The sequence below is a fragment of the Salmo salar genome, chromosome ssa09 (assembly GCF_905237065.1).
Source record: "Salmo salar chromosome ssa09, Ssal_v3.1, whole genome shotgun sequence".
Taxonomy (NCBI): Eukaryota; Metazoa; Chordata; class Actinopteri; order Salmoniformes; family Salmonidae; genus Salmo; species Salmo salar.
Genome location: NC_059450.1, coordinates 91,942,849 through 91,969,231, shown reverse-complemented (window position 1 = coordinate 91,969,231; position 26,383 = coordinate 91,942,849). Strand labels below are relative to the sequence as shown.

At 42.8% G+C, this 26,383-nt stretch overlaps 1 protein-coding gene across 2 annotated transcripts in view; it reads right to left on the bottom strand.

Annotated features, from left to right (window-relative positions):
• Positions 1 to 26,383, bottom strand: part of gabrb2a (gamma-aminobutyric acid type A receptor subunit beta2a) — a 146,332-nt gene that overhangs the window by 20,528 nt on the left and 99,421 nt on the right. For both annotated transcript variants that reach the window (XM_045724206.1, XM_045724207.1), the window contains exon 5: positions 9,381 to 9,463. In XM_045724206.1, coding sequence (XP_045580162.1) covers positions 9,381 to 9,463 — 83 coding nt within the window. The remainder of the gene's footprint in view (positions 1 to 9,380; positions 9,464 to 26,383) is intronic.

Sequence of the window (26,383 nt, the reverse complement as noted above, 5' to 3'; positions counted from 1 at the left end):
AACCCTTCTGTTGTGATAACCCTTCTGTTGTGTTATCCCTTCTGTTGTGTTAACCCTTCTGTTGTGTTATCCCTTCTGTTGTGTTAACCCTTCTGTTGTGTTAACCCTTCTGTTGTGTTAACCCTTCTGTTGCGATAACCCCTCTGTTGTGATAACCCTTCTGTTGTGTTATCCCTTCTGTTGTGATAACCCTTCTGTTGTGTTAACCCTTCTGTTGCGATAACCCTTCTGTTGCGATAACCCTTCTGTTGTGATAACCCTTCTGTTGTGTTAACCCTTCTGTTGTGTTAACCCTTCTGTTGTGATAACCCTTCTGTTGTGATAACCCTTCTGTTGTGTTATCCCTTCTGTTGTGATAACCCTTCTGTTGTGTTATCCCTTCTGTTGTGTTAACCCTTATTTTGTGATAACGCTCGCTCTCTCTCTACCCCTCTCCCTCTCTCTCTACCCCTCTCTCTCTACCCCATCTCCCCCTCTCTCTCTCCCTCTCTCTCTACCTCCTCTCCCCCTCTCCCTCTCTCTCTTCCCCCTCTCCCTCTCTCTCTTCCCCCTCTCCCCCTCTCTCACCCTCTCTCTACCCCTCCCCCTCTCTCTCTTCCTCTCTCTCTACCCCCTCTCCCCCTCTATCTCTCTACCCCGTCTCCCTCTCTCTCTCTCCTCTCTATCTACCCCCGCTCCCCCCTCTCTCCATCTACCCCCTCTCCCCCACTCTCTCTCTCGCTCTCTCTACCCCATCTCTCTCTCTCTACCCCCTCTCCCCCCTCTCTCTCTACCCTCTCTCTCCTTTCTCTCTCTCTGTCTCCCCCTCACCCCTCTCTCTCCTCTCTCTCTCTCTCTCTCTGTCTCTCTCCATTTTTCTCTCCCTCTCTCTCTACATCTCTCTCTTTCTCTGTCTCACCCCTGTCCTGTCTCTTTCTCTCTCTACCCCCTCTCTCTATCTCTCTCTCTCTGTCTCACCCCTCTCTCTTTTTATGTCTATCCCTCTCTCTCTCCATATATCTCTGCCTCTCTCTCTACCACCTCTCTCTTTCTATCTCTCTCTCTTTCCTTTTCTGTGTACTACTTCCTCTGCTTGCCACTCATAATAAGAGGCAGTGACCTATTTAGATGCAATGAATAATTAAACTTTCAGCCTTTGATTTCTGAAAAATGAAGACATAATTCTCCCACTGCCTCGCTCTGACCCAGGATAGATGGCTAGATAGGAGTGGTGAGAGGATTAAGGACACTATAGCTGGTCAATGTATTGGTGTGGCCAGTCAGTCAGTGAGATATCTATTACTAACTGTGACGGATGGATGAAGAATCAGATACTATAGAAACACTACCACTATTAAAATACAGCCCATCCCACTTCTGACACCAACGTAGCTAGTCATTGTTTTGGCATGTCTATCATTGAGATTTGTAATGCCTAGTCTGACAGTTATGGCTCAGATAGGACAGAATAGAAAAACTACCAGTATCAAACGACAACCCAGCCCAAGCCAAAAACATAGTACTATACCTAATCTCTGTGTAAAAGCATGCAGCACCAGTTGATATAATCCACGCAGCACCAACTGATATAATCCACGCAGAACCAACTGATATAATCCACGCAGCACCAGCTGATATAATAAATGCAGCACCAATTGATATAATCCACGCAGCACCAAATGATATAATCCACGCAGCACCAACTACAGTCCACTACTACTATGCGGTAGGAACCGTCTGGCTGGGTTTATCCACAGTACCAGTACAACAACCCAGTATCACTCCAATCAGCCCCATCCACCATGCTGTGGGATCTGATGTGTTGTTTCACACCTGCATCGCTTTTATAACTGTCACTTTAGTGTTAGTTTCCTCACATTTATAACTGTCTCTTTAGTGTTAGTTTCCTCACATTTATAACTGTCTCTTTAGTGTTAGTTTCCTCACATTTATAACTCTCTGTTTAGTGTTAGTTTCCTTCCATTTATAACTGTCACTTTAGAGTTAGTTTCCTTCCATTTATAACTGTCTCTTTAGAGTTAGTTTCCTTCCATTTATCACTGTCTCTTTAGTGTTAGATTCCTCACATTTATAACTGTCTCTTTAGTGTTAGTTTCCTCACATTTATAACTGTCTCTTTAGTGTTAGTTTCCTCACATTTACAACTGTCTCTTTAGTGTTAGTTTCCTTCCATTTATCACTGTCTCGTTAGTGTTAGTTTCCTCACATTTATAACTGTCTCTTTAGTGTTAGTTTCCTTCCATTTATCACTGTCTCTTTAGTGTTAGTTTCCTCACATTTATAACTGTCTCTTTAGTGTTAGTTTCCTTCCATTTATCACTGTCTCTTTAGTGTTAGTTTCCTTCCATTTATAACTGTCTCTTTAGTGTTAGTTTCCTTCCATTTATAACTGTCTCTTTAGTGTTAGTTTCCTTCCATTTATAACTGTCACTTTAGTTTTAGTTTCCTCACATTTATAACTGTCTCTTTAGTGTTAGTTTCCTTCCATTTATAACTGTCACTTTAGAGTTAGTTTCCTTCCATTTATAACTGTCTCTTTAGAGTTAGTTTCCTTCCATTTATCACTGTCTCTTTAGTGTTAGTTTCCTCACATTTATAACTGTCACTGTAGTGTTAGTTTCCTCACATTTATAACTGTCTCTTTAGAGTTAGTTTCCTAACATTTATAACTGTCTCTTTAGTGTTAGTTTCCTCACATTTATAACTGTCTCTTTAGTGTTAGTTTCCTCACATTTATAACTGTCACTGTAGTGTTAGTTTCCTCACATTTATAACTGTCTCTTTAGTGTTAGTTTCCTTCCATTTATAACTGTCACTTTAGTGTTAGTTTCCTTCCATTTATAACTGTCTCTTTAGTGTTAGTTTCCTCACATTTATAACTGTCTCTTTAGTGTTAGTTTCCTCACATTTATAACTGTCTCTTTAGTGTTAGTTTCCTCACATTTATAACTGTCTCTTTAGTGTTAGTTTCCTCCCATTTATAACTGTCTCTTTAGTGTTAGTTTCCTCACATTTATAACTGTCTCTTTAGTGTTAGTTTCCTTCCATTTATAACTGTCTCTTTAGTGTTAGTTTCCTCACATTTATAACTGTCTCTTTAGTGTTAGTTTCCTTCCATTTATAACTGTCTCTTTAGTTTTAGTTTCCTTCCATTTATAACTGTCACTGTAGTGTTAGTTTCCTTCCATTTATCACTGTCTCTTTAGTGTTAGTTTCCTCACATTTATAACTGTCTCTTTAGTGTTAGTTTCCTCACATTTATAACTGTCTCTTTAGTGTTAGTTTCCTTCCATTTATAACTGTCTCGTTAGTGTTAGTTTCCTTCCATTTATAACTGTCTCTTTAGTGTTAGTTTCCTCACATTTATAACTGTCTCTTTAGTGTTAGTTTCCTCACATTTATAACTGTCTCTTTAGTGTTAGTTTCCTCACATTTATAACTGTCTCTTTAGTGTTAGTTTCCTCACATTTATAACTGTCTCTTTAGTGTTAGTTTCCTCACATTTATAACTGTCTCTTTAGTGTTAGTTTCCTTCCATTTATAACTGTCTCTTTAGTGTTAGTTTCCTTCCATTTATAACTGTCTCTTTAGTGTTAGTTTCCTCACATTTATAACTGTCTCTTTAGTGTTAGTTTCCTCACATTTATAACTGTCTCTTTAGTGTTAGTTTCCTTCCATTTATAACTGTCTCTTTAGTGTTAGTTTCCTCACATTTATCACTGTCTCTTTAGTGTTAGTTTCCTTCCATTTATCACTGTCTCTTTAGTGTTAGTTTCCTTCCATTTATAACTGTCTCTTTAGTGTTAGTTTCCTTCCATTTATAACTGTCACTTTAGTTTTAGTTTCCTTCCATTTAGTTTCCTTACACGTGCTTCTACACCTGCATTGCTTGCTGTTTCGGGTTTTAGGCTGGGTTTCTGTACAGCACTTTGTGACATCAGCTGATGTAAGAAGGGCTTTATAAATACATTTGATCGATTGATTGATCAACAGAGTGTGGACAGGGCCAGCCAAGAGATTATGAGGCTGGGGAGGGGAGGACGGCTTGTCGTGTCGGCAGTGTGTGTGTGTGTGTGTGTGTGTGTGTGTGTGTGTGTGTGTGTGTGTGTGTGTGTGTGTGTGTGTGTGTGTGTGTGTGTGTGTGTGTGTGTGCTTGCGTGTGTGTGTGTGTGTGTATGTGTGTGTATGTTTGTAGATGTGTGTGTGCATGATTTGCATTTATGTGTGTTAGTGATGCGCAGGTTAACTCATAATGGGTAGGTTGAAATATTAAATATCGTATGGATGAACGGCGGGTGGGTGGCGGGTCGAACAAAGTGAAAACAATACCTGAAAAAAAATCTAGAAATGTTTAATTCTCGTGCAATTTAAATCTATAGGCTACATTGAGGTTTTTATTTCAAGTTATCTGGCATTGGTGCCTAAAGCCGGATGCTTTTGGAAATTGGGCAGATAAAGTTAACTTAACTTCAATCCACAGAGGCAAAAAAAAGACAATGATGGAGTTTAAGTCAATAAGATAAAAATAAATAAAAAGCTGTGAAAAGGAGAGTTGAAAATAAAGGGAAGGGAGAGTCAGAACAGTGGAGAGCCAGAACAGTGGAGAGCCAGAACAGTGGAGAGCCAGAACAGTGGAGAGCCAGAACAGTCATGTTTGGGAAAGATTTGGTGAAGTGGTAGAAGAGGATGATAGCAGTGTCGGCTATGTTATGTGTGATGATTGTGAGGCGCTATTTAAATTCAACAGTAGATATTTAAATTCAACAGTAGATATTTAAATTCAACAGTAGATATTTAAATTCAACAGTATTTATTTAAATTCAGCAGTAGCTATTTAAATTCAACAGTAGATATTTAAATTCAACAGTAGATATTTAAATTCAACAGTAGCTATTTAAATTCAACAGTATTTATTTAAATTTAACAGTAGCAAGATGGGGATTTCAAACAGGGCTAGGGCAAGTCAGAGGAACTGTAGCCTACTGTTCAGATGAGTTAAATGGAAATGGAAATCTGGACACTGACTGTCGGTCTATAACCTCTCACATTGCCTTAATATTAACTGCTGCATAATTAAGTATTTCTTGCAGTAAAATGATACACCAAATGTAGGCTACATTTTGACTGGGGAACAGGACTGGTGAAATATGACTTATTTGTTTCAGCATCTTTAGAGAACGTGAACGTGTAGTTAGGGACCATCTGTAAAGATACTATCTTTATCAGCATCATAAAAGCTGCTAGTACTTCAACTACATAAAATATGCATCCAAGCCAAACTGAAATCTCATCAGCAACATGTTGGGTTGTTATCACAGCTTTCTATTTCCTTACGACTGGTCAAACTGATGTTTATTTATTTTTTGTTATTGCATTTTCTCCCCGGTCCCTAAATGTCTTGGAGCCACAAAAGAAGCAGAGATGACAGAGAAAACGTTACCCATGTCAAGTAGATTGAAACATTCATTCTATCAATCTATTACATTATTCTGTTGAGCAAGGATTTATTTAAGCAATAAGGCCGAGGGGGTGTGGTATATGGCCAATATACCACAGCTAAGGGCTGCTCTTAGGCACATAGCATCGCAGAGTGCCAGAACACACCACTTGCGTGTGGTATATTGGCCATATATCACAAACCCCTGAGGTGCCTTATTGCACAAATCCCTTATTGTGCCTTATTATTTACCAATGGAATTAGAGCAGTAAAAATACATGTTTGGTCATTCCCGTGGTATACGATCTGATATACCACGGCTGACAGCCAATCAGCATTCAGGGTTCGAACCACCCAGTTTACAATTAGTCTTCTAGGGCAACATATAATCACAGAAAAGAAGCTACATCTATCTAACTATAGGCAAGTTGACTAACTAATAGCCTATCAAAATGTCGGAAATTACAAGCAGAAACATATCTAAATTAGGCAAAACAAAATGCTGCAACCCCTGTTAAAGAATATTTTCGTCATCTCTGACTGTAGTATACAGGACATGTTCTATATTAGTGGGTTAGGGTACAGTCATCTCTGACTGTAGTCTACAGAACATGTTATATATTAGTGGGTTAGGGTACAGTCATCTCTGACTAGTCTACAGGACATGTTCTATATTACAGGGTTAGGGTACAGTCATCTCTGACTGTAGTCTACAGGACATGTTCTATATTACAGGGTTAGGGTACGGTCATCTCTGACTGTAGTCTACAGGACATGTTCTATATTAGTGGGTTAGGGTACAGTCATCTCTGACTGTAGTCTACAGGACATGTTCTATATTACAGGGTTAGGGTACAGTCATCTCTGACTGTAGTCTACAGGACATGTTCTATATTACAGGGTTAGGGTACAGTCATCTCTGACTGTAGTCTACAGGACATGTTCTATATTACAGGGTTAGGGTACAGTCATCTCTGACTGTAGTCTACAGGCCATGTTCTATATTACAGGGTTAGGGTACAGTCATATCTGACTGTAGTCTACAGGCCATGTTCTATATTAGTGGGTTAGGGTACAGTCATCTCTGACTGTAGTCTACAGGACATGTTCTATATTACAGGGTTAGGGTACAGTCATCTCTGACTGTAGTCTACAGGCCATGTTCTATATTAGTGGGTTAGGGTACAGTCATCTCTGACTGTAGTCTACAGGACATGTTCTATATTACAGGGTTAGGGTACAGTCATCTCTGACTGTAGTCTACAGGACATGTTCTATATTACAGGGTTAGGGTACAGTCATCACTGACTGTAGTCTACAGGCCATGTTCTATATTACAGGGTTGGGGTACAGTCATCTCTGACTGTAGTCTACAGGCCATGTTCTATATTAGTGGGTTAGGGTACAGTCATCACTGACTGTAGTCTACAGGACATGTTCTATATTAGTGGGTTAGGGTACAGTCATCTCTGACTGTAGTCTACAGGCCATGTTCTATATTACACGGTTAGGGTACAGTCATCTCTGACTGTAGTCTACAGGCCATGTTCTATATTAGTGGGTTAGGGTACAGTCATCTCTGACTGTGGTCTACAGGACATGTTCTATATTACAGGGTTAGGGTACGGTCATCTCTGACTGTAGTCTACAGGCCATGTTCTATATTAGTGGGTTAGGGTACAGTCATCTCTGACTGTAGTCTACAGGCCATGTTCTATATTATCGGGTTAGGGTACAGTCATCTCTGACTGTAGTCTACAGGACATGTTCTATATTAGTGGGTTAGGGTACAGTCATCTCTGACTGTAGTCTACAGGCCATGTTCTATATTACAGGGTTAGGGTACGGTCATCTCTGACTGTAGTCTACAGGCCATGTTCTATATTAGTGGGTTAGGGTACAGTCATCTCTGACTGTAGTCTACAGGACATGTTCTATATTACAGGGTTAGGGTACAGTCATCTCTGACTGTAGTCTACAGGCCATGTTCTATATTAGTGGGTTAGGGTACAGTCATCAGATTTACACTTTAAAGCAGATACTGTAGTTGGACGGTTGCGGGTGGACTAACAGCTGAGTAGTGTGTGTGTGTGTGAGATGTGTGTGTGTGTGTATGTGTGTGTGTGTGTGTGCGTGTGTGTGTGTGTGTGTGTGTGTGTGTGTGTGTGTGTGTGTGTGTGTGTGTGTGTGTGTGTGTGTGTGTGTAGCTGGTCAGAAAAGGGCAGATAGAGCCCGAGGCGGGAGGGAAGGCTTTGGCTTGTTACTCAGTTTGAATCAGATCTATTAGTTCTGACCCATTGTTCTCTGTCTTCAACACTGGTCCTTCTGGGACTGAAGTCTGTCAACCTATTACATCACTGGGCCAGTCCGTCCACGGAGGTGGTTGTTCTGTTATGTGAGTCCCGGGAGATAAAGAGGGAGGAAGAGAGAGAGAGAGGGAGGGAGGGGAAGGAGAGAGAGAGAGAGAGAGAGAGAGAGAGAGAGAGAGAGAGAGAGAGAGAGAGGGAGATCTGTACCGTGGGATCTGTAGCCCCCCAGACAGTACATCCATCTACCATGAGATCTGTAGTTCTGAGAGTTATGTCTGGGATCTGTAGTTCTGAGAGTTATTTCTGGGATCTGTAGTTCTGAAAGTTAGGTCGGGGATATGTAGTTCTGAGAGTTATGTCTGGGATCTGTAGTTCTGAGAGTTTTGTCTGTTAAAAAATGCATCAAGTTTATCAAGAGAAGTGAGTTCTCTGTGGCTCATTAGTGTGAATAAAATAGCGTTCTCTGGCACGGAGTGATTCACACGTTAAAACCAGAACTAGAACAGCATATACTGGGCTGCTACTGCATTCTGATCAAAACTACACTCAAACCCTGTGTGTGTGTGTGTGTGTGTGTGTGTGTGTGTGTGTGTGTGTGTGTGTGTGTGTGTGTGTGTGTGTGTGTGTGTGTGTGTGTGTGTGTGTGTGTGTGTGTGTGTGATCAAACACAGGAAGACGAACCCAGCTCCACATCCCAGCCCCATAATCCACGTCTCCATGGAAACTGATAAAGCACAGGGAGAGGACCTCCTACTTCTTGCTCTCTCTCTCTCTCGCTCCCTTTCTTTATTTCTCATCTTCTCTCATCTTCTCTCATCTTATCATCTCTCTCTCATCTCTGTCTCATCTATCTCTTCTCTGTCTCATCTCTCATCTTCTTTCTCTTCTCTCTCCTTCTTTCTCCCTCCTCTGTCTCATCTCTCTCTTATCTTCTGTCTCATCTTCTGTCTCATCTTCTCTGTCTCATATCTCTCTTTTCTCTCTTTCTCCCTCTCGCCCCTCTTTATTCACTCTATCTCCCTCATCGCTCTCTTTCTCTTTCTCATCTCTCTCGCTCTCCCCCTCTCGCCTTCTCTCCCTCTCCCTTTTCTCTTATCTCTCTCATCTTCTCTCTCTCATCTCTCTTTCTCATCTTCTCTCTCATCTTCTCTCTCTCATCTCTCTTTCTCATCTTCTCTGTCTCATCTCTCATCTTCTCTCATCTTTCTCTCATCTCTCTCGCTCTCTCTCTCCCCCCTCTCCCCTCTCCTTCTCTCTCTCCCTCCCTCTCCCTTCTCTCTCTCTCTCTCCCCCTCTCCTCCTCTCCTCTCCCTTGTCTCTCTCTCTCTCTCATCGCTCTCTCCATCTCCTATCTTCTCTCCCCCTCTCCTCCTCTCCATCTCCTATCTTCTCTCTCTCTTCACATCCAATGCTGCATTATGTACACATGATACTGTATATTTGAGTATGTCCCATATTTAGTTCCTGGCCCACCGTACATGTTTGACAACGACTGACAGAAGAGTTGGCTAATGCTAAAAAAAATACAAATTCTATTTCTATGATAGCAGTGTTCTATATAGAATGGTCCGGGTGTGACGTTTTCACGGGAGGGGAGTGTGTGTTCTGCTGCCAGGGGCGACGCTGGTACTCACAGCTCTCGATCTCTAGTGTACAGTTCTGTTCATCCAGAGGATACCGCCTCAGATCCATCATACAGGCTGCTGTGGTTGTGATCCTACACACACACACACACACACACACACACACACACACACACACACACACACACACACACACACACACACACACACACACACACACACACACACACACACACACACACACACAGGAATATAACGTTAGACCTCAGGGATGACACCATATCAGCTTTTTAATTGATTTGTATTTCTGTTCAGTTGACTGAGAACATATTTCTCATTTACAGCAATGACCTAGGGAATAGTTACAGGGGAGAGGAATGAGCCAATTGTAAGCTAGGGATGATTAGGTGGCCATGACGGTATGAGGGCCAGATTGGGAATTTAGTCAGGATACCGGGGTTAACACCCCTATTCTTTCCAAGGGGTTTTAAGCAGAACCCAAACTCAGCTGAACAGAAGCCAAGCTAAACCCAAACTCTCTTGCTCTGTGACCTTGACCACCAGCAGTATAATCCATCATTGTTTTTAAAACACACCAACAATGTTTCTAGCCAGGATCCAGTCTTCATCAACAACATAAGAAATGAATTGTAAGCCATCAGTCTGTTCCCCGACCACCATTTTGGGAAACACTGAGCTAGGACTCTAAGACTGTGTTCAGACTATAACCTGATCTGTTATGAATAAGGCCTGCATTATGTGCCAGTCTTCAGTAACCTGTTCCATCAGTCTACTGGACTCTACTATACTCTAGTCTAATGTACTGTACTCTATTCTACTGTACTCTATTCTACTGTACTGTACTCTACTGTACTGTACTCTACTGTACTCTATTCTACTGTACTGTAATCTACTGTACTGTACTCTACTGTACTCTATTCTACTGTACTGTACTCTACTGTACTGTACTCTATTCTACTGTACTCTACTGTACTCTATTCTACTGTACTGTACTCTACTGTACTGTACTCTACTGTAGTCTATTCTACTGTACTGTACTCTACTGTACTCTATTCTACTGTACTGTACTGTACTCTACTGTACTGTACTCTACTGTACTCTATTCTACTGTACTGTACTCTACTGTACTCTATTCTACTGTACTGTACTCTACTGTACTCTATTCTACTGTACTGTACTGTACTCTACTGTACTGTACTCTACTGTACTCTACTGTACTGCACTGTACTCTATTCTACTGTAATCTACTCTATTCTACTGTACTGTACTGTACTGTACCCTATTCTACTGTACTGTACTCTATTCTACTGTACTGTACCCTACTGTACTGTACTGTGCTCTATTCTACTGTACTGTACTGTACTCTACTCTACTGTACTCTATTCTACTGTACTGTACCGTACTGTACTGTACTCTATTCTACTGTACTGTACTGTACTGTACTCTACTGTACTCTATTCTACTGTACTGTACCCTACTCTACTCTACTGTACTCTATTGTACTGCACTGTACTCTATTCTACTGTACTCTACTCTATTCTACTGTACTGTACTCTACTGTACTGTACTGTACTCTATTCTACTGTACTGTACTCTATTCTACTGTACTGTAATGTATTCTACTGTACTGTACTGTACTCTATTCTACTGTACTCTACTGTACTCTACTGTACTCTATTCTACTGTAATGTACTCTACTCTACTGTACTCTATTCTACTGTACTGTACTCTACTGTACTCTATTCTACTGTACTGTACCGAACTGTACTCTACTGTAGCACATAGTTACATTGCTATCTTGCCAAAAAGGACAAATTGGCCAGAGCAGCAGAGACGGACTGGCAACCATCCAGCCCAAAACAAGCCTTCAGGGTGTATGTGTGTGTGTGTGTGTGTGTGTGTGTGTGTGTGTGTGTGTGTGTGTGTGTGTGTGTGTGTGTGTACCTGTAGATATGCTGTAGAGACGGCTGGCTAGAAGAGCAGGGAGGTCGTGTGTGTGTGTGTGTGTGTGTGTGTGTGTGTGTGTGTGTGTGTGTGTGTGTGCGTGTGTGTGTGTGTGTGTCCAGGACTCTCCTCTCTAAGACTCTCCTCAGTACTGTATAGTGGGACACACAGATGGTGACTGTGTCCAGTAATAGATAGACAACACTACTCTCATAGTCTTTGTGGAAGAACAACATAGTGATTGATTATAAAAGCGATATGTTTAAGATCTCTTGGACAGTAATTATTGCCAAAAGAACAATGGTTGAGTAGAGATCAATGATTTGCAGAATCCTTTACTTTTCCCCAACAGGCAAAAAGTCATTCTGATGTTGTGTGTGACGTTATGGTCAGGTTGTATACTGGTTGTCATTAAGTTGTGTGTGACGTTATGGTCAGGTTGAATACTGGTTGTCATTAAGTTGTGTGTGACGTTATGGTCAGGTTGAATACTGGTTGTCATTAAGTTGTGTGTGACGTTATGGTCAGGTTGTATACTGGTTGTCATTAAGTTGTGTGTGACGTTATGGTCAGGTTGAATACTGGTTGTCATTAAGTTGTGTGTGACGTTATGGTCAGGTTGAATACTGGTTGTCATTAAGTTGTGTGTGACGTTATGGTCAGGTTGTATACTGGTTGTCATTAAGTTGTGTGTGACGTTATGGTCAGGTTGAATACTGGTTGTCATTAAGTTGTGTGTGACGTTATGGTCAGGTTGTATACTGGTTGTCATTAAGTTGTGTGTGACGTTATGGTCAGGTTGTATACTGGTTGTCATTAAGTTGTGTGTGACGTTATGGTCAGGTTGTATACTGGTTGCAAAAGGACATTTAAACATATTTTTAGTGACCAGAAATAACTGATTGTAACCAAAATATTAAGTATTTTCAAGATATCCCTCTGTCTGCAACAAATGATCACAAAAACATAACACTATGGATTGTTTTCCCTTCAACCAGAAATACAAACTAATCTTGAAGAGTGGACATGTGTTTAGTAAATAAACAACACAAGTTAATTTGAAATCCTTTCACATTAAAAAATACCCAGGCACTCCAGTCCCTTGAAGACATTTTTCAGAGACATAGACACATCTCTCTCTCTCATCTAACAAGCTAGTTAGCAGGAAGGGAGGGAGAGAGGCAGGGAGGGGGAAGGCAGACATGCAGGGAGGCAGGCAGGCAGGCAGGCAGGCAGGCAGGCAGGCAGGCAGGCAGGCAGGCAGGCAGGCAGGCAGGGAGGCAGGCAGGCAGGCAGGCAGGCAGGCAGGCAGGCAGGCAGGCAGGCAGGCAGGCAGGCAGGCAGGCAGGCAGGGAGGCAGGCAGGCAGGCAGGCAGGCAGGCAGGGAGGCAGGGAGGCAGGCAGGCAGGCAGGGAGGGAGGGAGGGAGGGACAGAGAGAAAGGAAAGGACAAAGTGCACCAGAGTATTATCAGAGGAGTCCTATGGATGGATGTCCTAGTTTACCCATCTCTCTGCCTACTGTGGCTATCAATAACTCACCATGCTATGCCTGGTACACTAGCCAGACACCCAGCCCTTCAGCCACACAGCCACCCAGCCCTTCAGCCACCCACCCAGCCCTTCAGCCACCCAGCCAGCGCTTCAGCCACCCAGCCACCCAGCCCTTCAGCCACCCAGCCCTTCAGCCACCCAGCCCTTCAGCCACCCACCCACCCAGCCCTTCAGCCACCCACCCAGCCCTTCAGCCACCCAGCCACCCAGCCCTTCAGCCACCCAGCCACCCAGTAAGCCCTTTAGCCACCCAGCCACCCAGCCGCTTAGCCCTTCAGCCACCCAGCCCATCAACAACCCAGCAACCCAGACAGTCAGCCCTTCAGCCGCCCAGTCAGCAAGCCCTTCAACAACCCAGCAACCCAGACAGTCAGCCCTTCAGAAACCCAGTCAGCCAGCCAGCCACCCACCCACCCAGTCAGGCCTTCAGCCACCCAGTAAGCCAGCCAGCCAGCTACCCAGTCAGCCAGCCCCTCCAGCCACCTAGCCACCCACCCACATACCCACCCCCCCAGCCAGCCAGCCAGCCAGCCAGCCAGCCACCCAGTCAGGCCTTCAGCCACCCAGTAAGCCAGCCAGCCAGCTACCCAGTCAGCCAGCCCCTCCAGCCACCTAGCCACCCACCCACATACCCACCCCCCCAGCCAGCCAGCCAGCCAGCCAGCCAGCCAGCCAGCCAGCCACCCACCCACCCACCCGCCCAGCCATCCAGCCACCCAGTCAGCCACCCACCCACCCAGTCACCCAGTCAGCCACCCACCCAATGGCCCACTCACCCAGTCAGCCACCCACCCAATGGCCCACCCACCCACCCACCCACCCAGTCAGCCACCCACCCAATGGCCCACCCAGCCAGCCACCCACCCAGCCACCCACCCACCCACCCAGCCAGCCACCCAGCCACCCAGCCAACCAGCCAGCCAGCCAGCCAACCACCCACCCACCCACCCAGTCAGCCACCCATCCAGTCAACCACCCCACCCACCCAGTCAGCCACCCGCCCAGTCAGCCAGCCTAACCACCAACCCCCCTACCTACCCACTCACCCACCCAACCCACCCAGGGCTCTGGTCAAAAGTAGTGCACTACATACATGATAGGGTGTAATTCAGTCAGTTAGTCATCCAACACTTCACCACTCAATCATCACACTATGCTCAGTGGAAATTAGGCCAAGATGGCGGGGTAAGAATAACAGGCTATTTTTAGATGGCAGGGTAAGAATAACAGGCTATTTATAGATGGCAGGGTAAGAATAACAGGCTATTTATAGATGGCAGGGTAAGAATAACAGGCTATTTATACATGGCAGGGTAAGAATAACAGGCTATTTATAGATGGCAGGGTAAGAATAACAGGCTATTTATACATGGCAGGGTAAGAATAACAGGCTATTTATAGATGGCAGGGTAAGAATAACAGGCTATTTATACATGGCAGGGTAAGAATAACAGGCTATTTATACATGGCAGGGTAAGAATAACAGGCTATTTATAGATGGCAGGGTAAGAATAACAGGCTATTTATAGATGGCAGGGTAAGAATAACAGGCTAACAGAAGTCTCCAAGCTTTTGTCTGAGTGTAAAGAGAGACCAACCAACCAACAACTGGTGTTTCTCAGGATGTGTTTGTGTGAGTGTGTGTGTGTGTGTGTGTGTGTGTGTGTGTGTGTGTGTGTGTGTGTGTGTGTGTGTGTGTGTGTGAGCATGAGATGCCTGGCAGCATGTCAGATATGTTACAGCCAATAGTTGTTTTTAATAAAACCAGTCAGGAAACTGTAGCTCTGTATCTAGGTGACCAGAAGGAGAGGAAACAGATATTGATGATGTAGCTCTGTATCTAGGTGACCAGAAGGAGGGGAAATGGAGAATTGATGATGTAGCTCTGTATCTAGGTGACCAGAAGGAGAGGAAACAGATAATGATGATGTATCTCTGTATCTAGGTGACCAGAAGGAGAGGAAACAGATATTGATGATGTAGCTCTGTATCTAGGTGACCAGAAGGAGAGGAAACAGATATGGATGATATAGCTCTGTATCTAGGTGACCAGAGAGGAAACAGATATTGATGATGTAGCTCTGTAGCTAGGTGACCAGAAGGAGAGGAAAGAGATATTGATGATGTATCTCTGTATCTAGGTGACCAGAAGGAGGGGAAACAGATATTGATGATGTAGCTCTGTAGCTAGGTGACCAGAAGGAGGGGAAACAGATATTGATGATATAGCTCTGTATCTAGGTGACTAGAAGGAGGGGAAACAGAGTATTGATGATGTACTCTGTATCTAGGTGACCAGAGAGAAAACAGATTATTGATGATGTAGCTCTGTATCTAGGTGACCAGAAGGAGAGGAAACAGAGTATTGATGATGTATCTCTGTATCTAGGTGACCAGAAGGAGAGGAAACAGATATTGATGATGTAGCTCTGTAGCTAGGTGACCAGAAGGAGAGGAAACAGATATTGATGATGTAGCTCTGTAGCTAGGTGACCAGAAGGAGAGGAAACAGAATATTGATGATGTAGCTCTGTATCTAGGTGACTAGAAGGAGGGGAAACAGAGTATTGATGATGTATCTCTGTAGCTAGGTGACCAGAAGGAGAGGAAACAGATATTGATGATGTATCTCTGTATCTAGGTAACCAGAAGGAGATGAAACAGATATTGATAATGTATCTCTGTATCTAGGTGACCAGAAGGAGAGGAAACAGATATTGATGATCTATCTCTGTATCTAGGTGACCAGAAGGAGAGGAAACAGAGTATTGATGATGTATCTCTGTAGCTAGGTGACCAGAATGAGAGGAAACAGAGTATTGATGATGTACCTCTGTATCTAGGTGACCAGAAGGAGAGGAAATAGAGTATTGATGATGTAGCTCTGTATCTAGGTGACCAGAAGGAGAGGAAACAGATATTGATGATGTAGCTCTGTAGCTAGGTGACCAGAAGGAGAGGAAACATAGTATTGATGATGTATCTCTGTAGCTAGGTGACCAGAAGGAGAGGAAACAGATTATTGATGATGTAGCTCTGTATCTAGGTGACCAGAAGGAGAGGAAACAGATATTGATGATGTAGCTCTGTAGCTAGGTGAACTGAAGGAGAGGAAACAGAGTATTGATGATGTAGCTCTGTAGCTAGGTGACCTGAAGGAGAGGAAACAGATATTGATGATGTATCTCTGTATCTAGGTGACCAGAAGGAGAGGAAACAGATAATGATGATGTAGCTCTGTATGTAGGTGACCAGAAGGAGAGGAAACAGACTATTGATGATGTAGCTCCTTATCTAGGTGACCAGAGAGGAAAAATAGTATTGATGATGTATCTCTGTAGCTAGATGACCAGAAGTAGAGAAAACAGATTATTGATGATGTAGCTCTGTATCTAGGTGACCAGAAGGAGAGGAAACAGATATTGATGATGTAGCTCTGTAGCTAGGTGACCTGAAGGAGAGGAAACAGATATTGATAATGTAGCTCTGTAGCTAGGTGACCTGAAGGAGAGGAAACAGAGTATTGATGATGTATCTCTGTATCTAGGTGACTAGAAGGAGAGGAAACAGATATTGATGATGTAGCTCTGTAGCTAGGTGACCAGAAGGAGAGGAAACAGACTATTGATGATGTAGCTCCTTATCTAGGTGACCAGAGAGGAAACAGATATTGATGACGTATCTCTGTAGCTAGGTGACCAGAAGTAGAGGAAACAGAGTATTGATGATGTAGCTCTGTATCTAGGTGACCAGAAGGAGAGGAAACAGATATTGATGATGTAGATCTGAATCTAGGTGACCAGAAGGAGAGGAAACAGATATTGATGATGTAGCTCTGTATCTAGGTGACCAGAAGGAGAGGAAACAGAGTATTGATGATGTATCTCTGTATCTAGTTGACCAGAAGGAGAGGAAACAGATATTCATGATGTAGCTCTGTAGCTAGGTGACCAGAAGGAGAGGAAACAGATATTGATGATGTATCTCTGTATCTAGTTGACCAGAAGGAGAGGAAACAGATATTCATGATGTATCTCTGTATCTAGGTGACCAGAAGGAGAGGAAACAGAGTATTGATGATGTAGCTCTGTATCTAGGTGACCAGAAGGAGATGAAACAGAGTATTGATGATGTAGCTCTGTATCTAGGTGACCAGAAGGAGAGGAAACAGACTATTGATGATGTAGCTCCTTATCTAGGTGACCAGAAGAGAGGAAACAGATATTGATGACGTAGCTCTGTAGCTAGGTGACCTGAAGTAGAGGAAACAGAGTATTGATGATGTATCTCTGTATCTAGGTGACCAGAAGGAGAGGAAACAGATATTGATGATGTAGCTCTGTATCTAGGTGACCAGAAGGAGAGGAAACAGATATTGATGATGTAGATCTGAATCTAGGTGACCAGAAGGAGAGGAAACAGATATGGATGATGTAGCTCTGTATCTAGGTGACCAGAAGGAGAGGAAACAGATATTGATGATGTATCTCTGTATCTAGTTGACCAGAAGGAGAGGAAACAGATATTCATGATGTAGCTCTGTAGCTAGGTGACCAGAAGGAGAGGAAACAGAGTATTGATGATGTAGCTCTGTAGCTAGGTGACCAGAAGGAGAGGAAACAGAGTATTGATGATGTACTCTGTATCTAGGTGACCAGAGAGAAAACAGATTATTGATGATGTAGCTCTGTATCTAGGTGACCAGAAGGAGAGGAAACAGAGTATTGATGATGTATCTCTGTATCTAGGTGACCAGAAGGAGAGGAAACAGATATTGATGACGTAGCTCTGTAGCTAGGTGACCAGAAGGAGAGGAAACAGATATTGATGATGTAGCTCTGTAGCTAGGTGACCAGAAGGAGAGGAAACAGAATATTGATGATGTAGCTCTGTATCTAGGTGACTAGAAGGAGGGGAAACAGAGTATTGATGATGTACTCTGTATCTAGGTGACCAGAGAGAAAACAGATTATTGATGATGTAGCTCTGTATCTAGGTGACCAGAAGGAGAGGAAACAGAGTATTGATGATGTATGTCTGTAGCTAGGTGACCAGAAGGAGAGGAAACAGATATTGATGATGTATCTCTGTATCTAGGTAACCAGAAGGAGAGCAAACAGATTTTGATAATGTATCTCTGTATCTAGGTGACCAGAAGGAGAGGAAACAGATATTGATGATCTATCTCTGTATCTAGGTGACCAGAATGAGAGGAAACAGATATGATGATGTAGCTCTGTATCTAGGTGACCAGAAGGAGAGGAAACAGATGTTGATGATGTAGCTCTGTATGTAGTTGACCAGAAGGAGAGGAAACAGATATTGATGATGTAGCTCTGTAGCTAGGTGACCAGAAGGAGAGGAAACAGAGTATTGATGATGTATCTCTGTAGCTAGGTGACCAGAAGGAGAGGAAACAGAGTATTGATGATGTAGCTCTTTAGCTAGGTGACCAGAAGGAGAGGAAACAGATATTGATGATGTACCTCTGTATCTAGGTGACCAGAAGGAGAGGAAATAGAGTAATGATGATGTTGCTCTGTATGTAGGTGACCAGAAGGAGAGGAAACAGATAATGATGTTGTGCTCTGTATCTAGGTGACCAGAAGGAGAGGAAACAGATATTGATGATGTAGCTCTGTAGCTAGGTGACCAGAAGGAGAGGAAAAATAGTATTGATGATGTAGCTCTGTAGCTAGATGACCAGAGAGAAAACAGATTATTGATGATGTAGCTCTGTATCTAGGTGACCAGAAGGAGAGGAAACAGATATTGATGATGTAGCTCTGTAGCTAGGTGACCTGAAGGAGAGGAAACAGACTATTGATGATGTAGCTCTTTATCTAGGTGACCAGAGAGGAAACAGATATGGATGACGTATCTCTGTAGCTAGGTGACCAGAAGTAGAGGAAACAGAGTATTGATGATGTAGCTCTGTATCTAGGTGACCAGAAGGAGAGGAAACAGATATTGATGATGTAGATCTGAATCTAGGTGACCAGAAGGAGAGGAAACAGATATGGATGATGTAGCTCTGTATCTAGGTGACCAGAAGGAGAGGAAACAGATATTGATGATGTAGCTCTGTATCTAGTTGACCAGAAGGAGAGGAAACAGATATTCATGATGTAGCTCTGTAGCTAGGTGACCAGAAGGAGAGGAAACAGAGTATTGATGATGTAGCTCTGTAGCTAGGTGACCAGAAGGAGATGAAACAGAGTATTGATGATGTATATCTGTATCTAGGTGACCAGAAGGAGAGGAAACAGATATTGATGATGTACCTCTGTATCTAGGTGACCAGAAGGAGAGGAAACAGTTATTGATGATGTAGCTCTGTAGCTAGGTGACCAGAAGGAGAGGAAACAGATTATTGATGATGTAGCTCTGTAGCTAGGTGACCAGAAGGAGAGGAAACAGACTATTGATGATGTAGCTCCTTATCTAGGTGACCAGAGAGGAAACAGATATTGATGACGTATCTCTGTAGCTAGGTGACCAGAAGTAGAGGAAACAGAGTATTGATGATGTAGCTCTGTATCTAGGTGACCAGAAGGAGAGGAAACAGATTATTGATGATGTAGCTCTGTATCTAGGTGACCAGAAGGAGAGGAAACAGATATTGATGATGTAGATCTGAATCTAGGTGACCAGAAGGAGAGGAAACAGATATGGATGATGTAGCTCTGTATCTAGGTGACCAGAAGGAGAGGAAACAGATATTGATGATGTATCTCTGTATCTAGTTGACCAGAAGGAGAGGAAACAGATATTCATGATGTAGCTCTGTAGCTAGGTGACCAGAAGGAGAGGAAACAGAATATTGATGATGTAGCTCTGTAGCTAGGTGACCAGAAGGAGAGGAAACAGAGAATTGATGATGTATATCTGTATCTAGGTGACCAGAAGGAGAGGAAACAGATATTGATGATGTAGCTCTGTATCTTGCTGACCAGAAGGAGAGGAAACAGATATTAATGATGTAGCTCTGTATCTAGGTGACCAGAAGGAGAGGAAACAGATATTGATGATGTACCTCTGTATCTAGGTGACCAGAAGGAGAGGAAACAGATATTGATGATGTAGCTCTGTAGCTAGGTGACCAGAAGGAGAGGAAACAGATGTTGATGATGTAGCTCTGTAGCTAGGTGACCAGAAGGAGGGGAAACATAATATTGATGATGTAGCTCTGTAGCTAGGTAACCAGAAGGAGGGGAAACAGAGAATTGATGATGTATCTCTGTATCTAGGTGACCAGAAGGAGAGGAAACAGGGTATTGATATTGTAGCTCTGTATCTAGGTGACCAGAAGGAGAGGAAACAGATATTGATGATGTAGCTCTGTATCTAGGTGACCAGAAGGAGAGGAAACAGATATTGATGATGTAGCTCTGTATCTAGGTGACCAGAAGGAGGGAAAACAGAGTATTGATGATGTAGTTCTGTAGCTAGGTGACCAGAAGGAGAGGAAACAGATATTGATGATGTAGCTCTGTATCTAGGTGACCAGAAGGAGAGGAAACAGATATTGATGATGTAGCTCTGTAGCTAGGTGACCAGAAGGAGAGGAAACAGATTATTGATGATGTATCTCTGTATCTAGGTGACCAGAAGGAGAGGAAACAGATATTGATGATGGAGCTCTGTATCTAGGTGACCAGAAGGAGAGGAAACAGATATTGATAATGTAGGTCTGTATCTAGGAGACCAGAAGGAGAGGAAACAGATATTGATGATGTATCTCTGTATCTAGGTGACCAGAAGGAGAGGAAACAGATATTGATAATGTAGCTCTGTATCTAGGTGACCAGAAGGAGAGGAAACAGAGTATTGATGATGTATCTCTGTATCTAGGTGACCAGAAGTAGAGGAAACAGATATTGATGATGTAGCTCTGTAGCTAGGTGACCAGAAGGAGAGGAAACAGACTATTGATGATGTAGCTCCTTATCTAGGTGACCAGAGAGGAAACAGATATTGATGACGTATCTCTGTAGCTAGGTGACCAGAAGTAGAGGAAACAGAGTATTGATGATGTAGCTCTGTATCTAGGTGACCAGAAGGAGAGGAAACAGATTATTGATGATGTAGCTCTGTATCTAGGTGACCAGAAGGAGAGGAAACAGACTATTGATGATGTAGCTCCTTATCTAGGTGACCAGAGAGGAAACAGATATTGATGACGTATCTCTGTAGCTAGGTGACCAGAAGTAGAGGAAACAGAGTATTGATGATGTAGCTCTGTATCTAGGTGACCAGAAGGAGAGGAAACAGATTATTGATGATGTAGCTCTGTATCTAGGTGACCAGAAGGAGAGGAAACAGATATTGATGATGTAGATCTGAATCTAGGTGACCAGAAGGAGAGGAAACAGATATGGATGATGTAGCTCTGTATCTAGGTGACCAGAAGGAGAGGAAACAGATATTGATGATGTATCTCTGTATCTAGTTGACCAGAAGGAGAGGAAACAGATATTCATGATGTAGCTCTGTAGCTAGGTGACCAGAAGGAGAGGAAACAGAGTATTGATGATGTAGCTCTGTAGCTAGGTGACCAGAAGGAGAGGAAACAGAGAATTGATGATGTATCTCTGTATCTAGGTGACCAGAAGGAGAGGAAACAGATATTGATGATGTAGCTCTGTATCTTGGTGACCAGAAGGAGAGGAAACAGATATTAATGATGTAGCTCTGTATCTAGGTGACCAGAAGGAGAGGAAACAGATATTGATGATGTACCTCTGTATCTAGGTGACCAGAAGGAGAGGAAACAGATATTGATGATGTAGCTCTGTAGCTAGGTGACCAGAAGGAGAGGAAACAGATATTGATGATGTAGCTCTGTAGCTAGGTGACCAGAAGGAGGGGAAACATAATATTGATGATGTAGCTCTGTAGCTAGGTAACCAGAAGGAGGGGAAACAGAGAATTGATGATGTATCTCTGTATCTAGGTGACCAGAAGGAGAGGAAACAGAGTATTGATATTGTAGCTCTGTATCTAGGTGACCAGAAGGAGAGGAAACAGATATTGATGATGTAGCTCTGTATCTAGGTGACCAGAAGGAGAGGAAACAGATATTGATGATGTAGCTCTGTATCTAGGTGACCAGAAGGAGGGAAAACAGAGTATTGATGATGTAGCTCTGTAGCTAGGTGACCAGAAGGAGAGGAAACAGATATTGATGATGTAGCTCTGTATCTAGGTGACCAGAAGGAGAGGAAACAGATATTGATGATGTAGCTCTGTAGCTAGGTGACCAGAAGGAGAGGAAACAGATTATTGATGATGTATCTCTGTATCTAGGTGACCAGAAGGAGAGGAAACAGATATTGATGATGGAGCTCTGTATCTAGGTGACCAGAAGGAGAGGAAACAGATATTGATAATGTAGGTCTGTATCTAGGAGACCAGAAGGAGAGGAAACAGATATTGATGATGTATCTCTGTATCTAGGTGACCAGAAGGAGAGGAAACAGATATTGATAATGTAGCTCTGTATCTAGGTGACCAGAAGGAGAGGAAACAGAGTATTGATGATGTATCTCTGTATCTAGGTGACCAGAAGGAGAGGAAACAGATATTGATGATGTATCTCTGTATCTAGGTGACCAGAAGGAGAGGAAACAGATATGGATGATGTATCTCTGTAGCTAGGTGACCAGAAGGAGAGGAAACAGATATTGATGATGTAGCTCTGTAGCTAGGTGACCAGAAGGAGAGGAAACCGATATTGATGATGTAGCTCTGTAGCTAGGTGACCAGAAGGAGAGGAAACAGATATTGATGATGTAGCTCTGTAGCTAGGTGACCAGAAGGAGGGGAAACATAATATTGATGATGTAGCTCTGTAGCTAGGTAACCAGAAGGAGGGGAAACAGAGTATTGATGCTGTAGCTCTGTAGCTAGGTGGCCAGAAGGAGAGGAAACAGATATTGATGATGTAGCACTGTAGCTAGGTAACCAGAAGGAGGGGAAACAGAGAATTGATGATGTATCTCTGTATCTAGGTGACCAGAAGGAGAGGAAACAGAGTATTGATATTGTAACTCTGTATCTAGGTGACCAGAAGGAGAGGAAACAGATATTGATGATGTAGCTCTGTATCTAGGTGACCAGAAGGAGAGGAAACAGATATTGATGATGTAGCTCTGTATCTAGGTGACCAGAAGGAGAGGAAACAGATATTGATAATGTAGCTCTGTATCTAGGTGACCAGAAGGAGAGGAAACAGAGTATTGATGATGTATCTCTGTATCTAGGTGACCAGAAGGAGAGGAAACAGATATTGATGATGTATCTCTGTATCTAGGTGACCAGAAGGAGAGGAAACAGATATTGATGATGTAGCTCTGTAGCTAGGTGACCAGAAGGAGGGGAAACATAATATTGATGATGTAGCTCTGTAGCTAGGTGACCAGAGGGAGAGGAAACAGAGTATTGATGATGTAGCTCTGTATCTAGGTGACCAGAAGGAGAGGAAACAGATTATTGATGATGTAGCTCTGTATCTAGGTGACCAGAAGGAGAGGAAACAGATATTGATGATGTAGCTCTGTAGCTAGGTGACCAGAAGGAGAGGAAACAGATTATTGATGATGTAACTCTGTATCTAGGTGACCAGAAGGAGAGGAAACAGATATTGATGATGTATCTCTGTATCTAGGTGACCAGAAGGAGAGGAAACTGATATTGATAATGTAGCTCTGTATCTAGGTGACCAGAAGGAGAGGAAACATAGTATTGATGATGTATCTCTGTATCTAGGTGACCAGAATAAGAGGAAACAGATATTGATGATGTACCTCTGTATCTAGGTGACCAGAAGGAGAGGAAACAGATATTGATGATGTATCTCTGTATCTAGGTGACCAGAAGGAGAGGAAACATAGTATTGATGATGTATCTCTGTATCTAGGTGACCAGAATAAGAGGAAACAGATATTGATGATGTACATCTGTATCTAGGTGACCAGAAGGAGAGGAAACAGAGTATTGATGATGTAGCTCTGTAACTAGGTGACCAGAAGGAGAGGAAACAGATATTGATGATGTAGCTCTGTAGCTAGGTGACCAGAAGGAGAGGAAACCGATATTGATGATGTAGCTCTGTAGCTAGGTGACCAGAAGGAGAGGAAACAGATATTGATGATGTAGCTCTGTAGCTAGGTGACCAGAAGGAGGGGAAACATAATATTGATGATGTAGCTCTGTAGCTAGGTAACCAGAAGGAGGTGAAACAGAGTATTGATGCTGTAGCTCTGTAGCTAGGTGGCCAGAAGGAGAGGAAACAGATATTGATGATGTAGCTCTGTAGCTAGGTAACCAGAAGGAGGGGAAACAGAGTATTGATATTGTAGCTCTGTATCTAGGTGACCAGAAGGAGAGGAAACAGATATTGATGATGTAACTCTGTATCTAGGTGACCAGAAGGAGAGGAAACAGATATTGATGATGTATCTCTGTATCTAGGTGACCAGAAGGAGAGGAAACAGATATTGATAATGTAGCTCTGTATCTAGGTGACCAGAAGGAGAGGAAACATAGTATTGATGATGTAGCTCTGTATCGAGGTGACCAGAAGGAGAGGAAACAGATATTGATGATGTAGCTCTGTAGCTAGGTAACCAGAAGGAGGGGAAACAGAGAATTGATGATGTATCTCTGTATCTAGGTGACCAGAAGGAGAGGAAACAGAGTATTGATATTGTAGCTCTGTATCTAGGTGACCAGAAGGAGAGGAAACAGATATTGATGATGTAGCTCTGTATCTAGGTGACCAGAAGGAGAGGAAACAGATATTGATGATGTAGCTCTGTATCTAGGTGACCAGAAGGAGAGGAAACAGATATTGATGATGTAGCTCTGTAGCTAGGTGACCAGAAGGAGAGGAAACAGATTATTGATGATGTATCTCTGTATCTAGGTGACCAGAAGGAGAGGAAACAGATATTGATGATGTAGCTCTGTATCTAGGTGACCAGAAGGAGAGGAAACAGATATTGATGATGTAGCTCTGTATCTAGGTGACCAGAAGGAGAGGAAACAGATATTGATGATGTATCTCTGTATCTAGGTGACCAGAAGGAGAGGAAACAGATATTGATGATGTAGCTCTGTAGCTAGGTGACCAGAAGGAGAGGAAACCGATATTGATGATGTAGCTCTGTAGCTAGGTGACCAGAAGGAGAGGAAACAGATATTGATGATGTAGCTCTGTAGCTAGGTGACCAGAAGGAGGGGAAACATAATATTGATGATGTAGCTCTGTAGCTAGCTAACCAGAAGGAGGGGAAACAGAGTATTGATGCTGTAGCTCTGTAGCTAGGTGGCCAGAAGGAGAGGAAACAGATATTGATGATGTAGCTCTGTAGCTAGGTAACCAGAAGGAGGGGAAACAGAGAATTGATGATGTATCTCTGTATCTAGGTGACCAGAAGGAGAGGAAACAGAGTATTGATATTGTAACTCTGTATCTAGGTGACCAGAAGGAGAGGAAACAGATATTGATGATGTAGCTCTGTATCTAGGTGACCAGAAGGAGAGGAAACAGATATTGATGATGTAGCTCTGTATCTAGGTGACCAGAAGGAGAGGAAACAGATATTGATAATGTAGCTCTGTATCTAGGTGACCAGAAGGAGAGGAAACAGAGTATTGATGATGTATCTCTGTATCTAGGTGACCAGAAGGAGAGGAAACAGATATTGATGATGTATCTCTGTATCTAGGTGACCAGAAGGAGAGGAAACAGATATTGATGATGTAGCTCTGTATCTAGGTGACCAGAAGGAGAGGAAACATAGTATTGATGATGTAGCTCTGTATCTAGGTGACCAGAGGGAGAGGAAACAGATATTGATGATGTAGCTCTGTATCTAGGTGACCAGAAGGAGAGGAAACAGATTATTGATGATGTAGCTCTGTATCTAGGTGACCAGAAGGAGAGGAAACAGATATTGATGATGTAGCTCTGTATCTAGGTGACCAGAAGGAGAGGAAACAGATTATTGATGATGTAGCTCTGTATCTAGGTGACCAGAAGGAGAGGAAACAGATATTGATGATGTATCTCTGTATCTAGGTGACCAGAAGGAGAGGAAACTGATATTGATAATGTAGCTCTGTATCTAGGTGACCAGAAGGAGAGGAAACATAGTATTGATGATGTATCTCTGTATCTAGGTGACCAGAATAAGAGGAAACAGATATTGATGATGTACCTCTGTATCTAGGTGACCAGAAGGAGAGGAAACAGATTATTGATGATGTAGCTCTGTATCTAGGTGACCAGAAGGAGAGGAAACAGATATTGATGATGTAGCTCTGTAGCTAGGTGACCAGAAGGAGAGGAAACCGATATTGATGATGTAGCTCTGTAGCTAGGTGACCAGAAGGAGAGGAAACAGATATTGATGATGTAGCTCTGTAGCTAGGTGACCAGAAGGAGAGGAAACATAATATTGATGATGTAGCTCTGTAGCTAGGTAACCAGAAGGAGAGGAAACAGAGTATTGATGCTGTAGCTCTGTAT